The 3,930-nt window shown below is 41.3% G+C and overlaps 1 protein-coding gene across 1 annotated transcript; it reads left to right on the top strand.

Annotated features, from left to right (window-relative positions):
• Window positions 1–1,323: 1,323 nt before the first annotated feature.
• Window positions 1,324–3,154, top strand: LOC131161807 (uncharacterized). The gene is made up of 2 exons (XM_058117788.1): window positions 1,324–2,185; window positions 2,317–3,154. Exons 1-2 carry the CDS (start codon window positions 1,826–1,828, stop codon window positions 2,932–2,934), a joined length of 978 nt encoding a protein of 325 aa, XP_057973771.1. The 5' UTR covers window positions 1,324–1,825; the 3' UTR covers window positions 2,935–3,154.
• The last annotated feature ends 776 nt before the right edge of the window (window positions 3,155–3,930 follow it).

Genomic DNA, 3,930 nt, shown 5'->3' with positions numbered 1-3,930 from the left:
GAAAGAGATGGGCTTGGACACTTATAATTGAATAGGGACCATCTAGTCAAACAAGGACTTTACAAAAATGCAATCAAAAGCAGCATTCCAAGACTATCCCTGTATTAAGTAGAGCACGGAGGGGATAATTGGTAATTAGGCTGTGACCATCGTACCTCAAGAACTATAATTATGCGGAGCACTCTGCGGATCAACGATAGGGAGGGCCGCGCCTAGATCACTGCCCTTAAAAAAATGCCCTCACTAGGTCTTCTTCACTTTCCAATGAGATCTCAAAAGACCAACATACTCTCTCTCTCTCTCTCTCTCTTCCAAAGTCCCATTCTCCAAAAACCCACGAGCACCCGACTATAACACACATATATATATAATACAGCCACAACCCACAGAAATAAGATTTTCTGGTCCCCCCCTCCTCCTTCCCCCTAAAGCTATAAAAGGGACATTTTGTTTAAAATAAATGAGCAGAGGACTTTTATCAAGAGAGAGAAAGCTGAAATTCAAAGAGGGAGAGAGAGAGAGAGAGATAATGTTTGATACTATGCTAATTAAGAGCATTAAGGGAGAATGGTCCTGACTGGTGGTAACGTTCGATGTCATTAATTCATGGTCAAAGCTAGTTGTTTATGGAAGAATATTTATTTCTAAAAAGATTAAATTGTTAAGAAATTTTAAAAAATTTCAACCGCACGAGAAGAGATATCTGGTTCTTTATTTGGGAGAGAGAACATTTGAGTTCCCTTGTTAATATCATTTTTTTACTTACATAAATATACATTAAAAAATAGGGTTTTGATTCTTTTGAAGGCCGCAGAAGAGGGCTGAGTTTGAATGGTACTGCAAACAAATAAAAGCGCAAGGGTAATCACCATCTTTATTTGTCCATGAATATATATATATATATATATATATATATATATATATATATGGAAGAAAAAGAAAGTCCCAAAATTTCAATAGAAAAAGAGGAGCAAAGGACCAAAGTCAGTTGCTCGAGGAAGAAAAAGAGGAAAGAAGTGGCCAAAGACACAGAGAGCACTCAAATCAAAAGGGACCTAATTTCCAAATGGAAGAAAGAATTTGCAGCAATAGCAGGAGTAATTACAAATCTGAGTCAATCCAGTCAAACTTTTTACAGTCCAATAACCTTAATCTCAATCTAGCATCATGGAATATTTGCCTACAAAATCAACAACATTTTACAACTTTCTTTTATTTTCTATACAGTAAAGTGTTTTTTTTATAAAGAAAATTTAAGAAAAAGGATCAGGAATAGCGAGTAGAAACAAAGAAAAAAAGGGAAGAAATAAGAAGTCTGGAACAGAGCTCTTGAAAATTTCATCTTCTATTCCGATGTCCATCTCTCTCTCTATTTCTCTCTCTTCTTTTGGTTAATTTCTTTGTTTTTTTTTTTTTTTTTTTGGCTTGGGTGTTTAAATTGTTTTCATATTTTTATCTTCCTTTCTGCCCATTAAACAATGAAAATGGCAGATTACCAATCATCCTTTCCCCTCTATAGGAAACACCCATCATTGCCCCCAACAATCCTTTTCAACCTTAGAAACCTGAGCTTCTAAGATATTCCCTCCCTTCCATTCTTCCTATGATGCTGCTGCTTCTTCTGCTTGCGTTCTGCTTGTTCTGCTTCTTCCAATTTAAATATCGCTCTTTATAACCTTTTTTTCCCCCTTCTCCCCTCTCACTTCCCACTTCTCTTTTCTCTCCTCTCCTCTCCTCTCCTCTCTTCCACCCTATTCTTTTCTTCTTTTTCTCTCTCCTTTTCTTTTAAAAAAAATAATAATACTAATTCTCTTTTGTTTGATCTATGATGGATCCTTCTTCCACCAACTCTGTCAATGGCTTCTACTCCTTTCTGACCAGAGGGATCGACGATCTCGAACGAGCCTTCCTCTCCAACAACTTCATGTCAATCCAATTCCTCCAAAGGGTCATTTCCCTCCTTCGATCCTTCCATACCCAATTGACCCTCCTCGTTCAAAAGCTTCATTTGCCCGTCGGCGAGAAGTGGCTCGATGAGTACATGGACGAGAGTTCCAAGCTCTGGGAAGTCTGCCTTGTCCTCAAATCCGGAATCTCCGGCATGGAGAATTACTACTCTGCCGGCTTCAACATCGCCGCCTCGCTCGATGGTCATCACCATCTAAGTCCGCAGCTTTCTCGCCAGGTCGATCACAATCCCTCTGGCAAAAAATAAAAATAAAAATTGAATTTGTATATATAGATTTTTTCTGAGTTTTTCCTGATTAGTTTGGTAAAAAAGAAATCAATGATTCTGATTGAATTTATTTGAAACAGGTGATTCGGGCAATCTCGGGCTGCCGTCGGGAAGCCGTGGGATTGGAAGAGGAGAACAGAGCATTGATAGAGACGAGAATCCAACCGCTTTCGCTGCGATTCGACGAGAAGGTGTCGATCGAGTCGAAGCTGAACGGGTTCAATGGATTCAGGGGAGTTCTGTACGCAATGAGAAATGTGAGCTCGCTTCTGCTGATGATCCTTCTCTGCGGATTGGTATACTGTTGGCCGGAACCGAATTTCTTGAGAGGAGGAGAATACGAAGGGTGCTTGTTTTTCGGATCGGGGTTTATGATATCGACGGCAAGGTTGCAGCAGAGGGTAGCGGCGGAGATAAATCAGATGAATGGACGGCCGGGAATTCTGCTGTACGAGTATCGCAGATCGAAGATGGCGATGGAGGAGCTGAGGGGAGAACTGGAGAGGAGGAGCTCGCAGGGAGCGGGGGAGACGGAGTGGGAAGCAGAAGTTGGGACAAGAGAGTGTGTGGAGAACTTGAAGGCGTGTTTTGGGGTATTGAGATCTGGGGCGGACTCCATCGTCGGCCAGCTTGATGATTTCTTTGATGAGATTGTGGAAGGGAGGAAGAAGCTTTCCGACTTTTGCAGCCACAGGTAGAGAGAGATACATGTATTAGAATATCAATCAGATGTATGTAGGAGAAGAACCATGCCAGTCGCAGAGGCTGAGGGTGCTTGTACCTTTAACCCCCCTCCTCTTCTTTCATCCTCTTTCTTTTCTTTACTTTTCTTTTCTTTTCTTTTGGTTTTCTATTTTCCCTTCTCTATTGTGGTTTCTTTTGCTCATATAGTTACTATAGTGAAAGCTTTGGAGATAATAGTTGTTTTTTTTTTCCCCAGAAATCCCAAAGAGGAAAAGATTTGAGGCTAAGAAAAAACAAAGAATGCGATTCTGAGATTGAGGTAACCTTACCATGAAAAGAGAATCTTAAGGCGGAGTAAATAAAATAAAATGAATAAACAAATAGACCATGGTTTCTGCCAAACAGTTGCTGCAGCTGGTGGTGGTGGTGGTGGTGTTTAGGTGTTTTGTTTAATTAGGGGTAGGGGGGAGGGGGCTGGCGGGGGATGAATGGGAACCTTTTTGTTATTCTCTCGAGGGAAGATCACAGTCAAATCCGTGTGTCTGCCCAATTTTTTAATTGCTTTGAAGTGATTTTGCCCTGACCGGTCTCCATTGATTTCATTTTCATAGGGTATTCTTTTTTAGTTTTCTTTTTATGTTTTTCTTTTTCTATCTTAGCATGTAATGAATGATGCAGAGTGGTGGTAGTAAATGAGTAATGATTCCGGCTGAGAAAGAATGATGAAAAGGGGAGGCTTGGGACTGGAGTTGTAGGGCGACTGTGAGATTCCTGGGGGGTAGGGGGCCTGCTTTAATTTCAAAAGCAGCTTCTGTGCTGCTGCTGCTGCGGTTGCTGCTGCTGTTCTTAGGAGGCTTGTCTGATTCGGTTCACCTTGAAAGCAACTGAGCTGATATGATGAAAGCTCCCAAGCATCCCCCTCCTTCCCTCCCTGCCATGTCTCTCTTCTTCAACTTCTCTCTCTCTCTCTCTCTCCCTCCCTCTCTCCCTCCCTCCCTCTCTAGAAGATT

This window comes from Malania oleifera, chromosome 8 (assembly GCF_029873635.1).
Source record: "Malania oleifera isolate guangnan ecotype guangnan chromosome 8, ASM2987363v1, whole genome shotgun sequence".
NCBI classification, from domain to species: domain Eukaryota; kingdom Viridiplantae; phylum Streptophyta; class Magnoliopsida; order Santalales; family Ximeniaceae; genus Malania; species Malania oleifera.
Note: the sequence above shows the minus strand (reverse complement) of the source record. Positions and strands in the feature narration are given on the sequence as shown.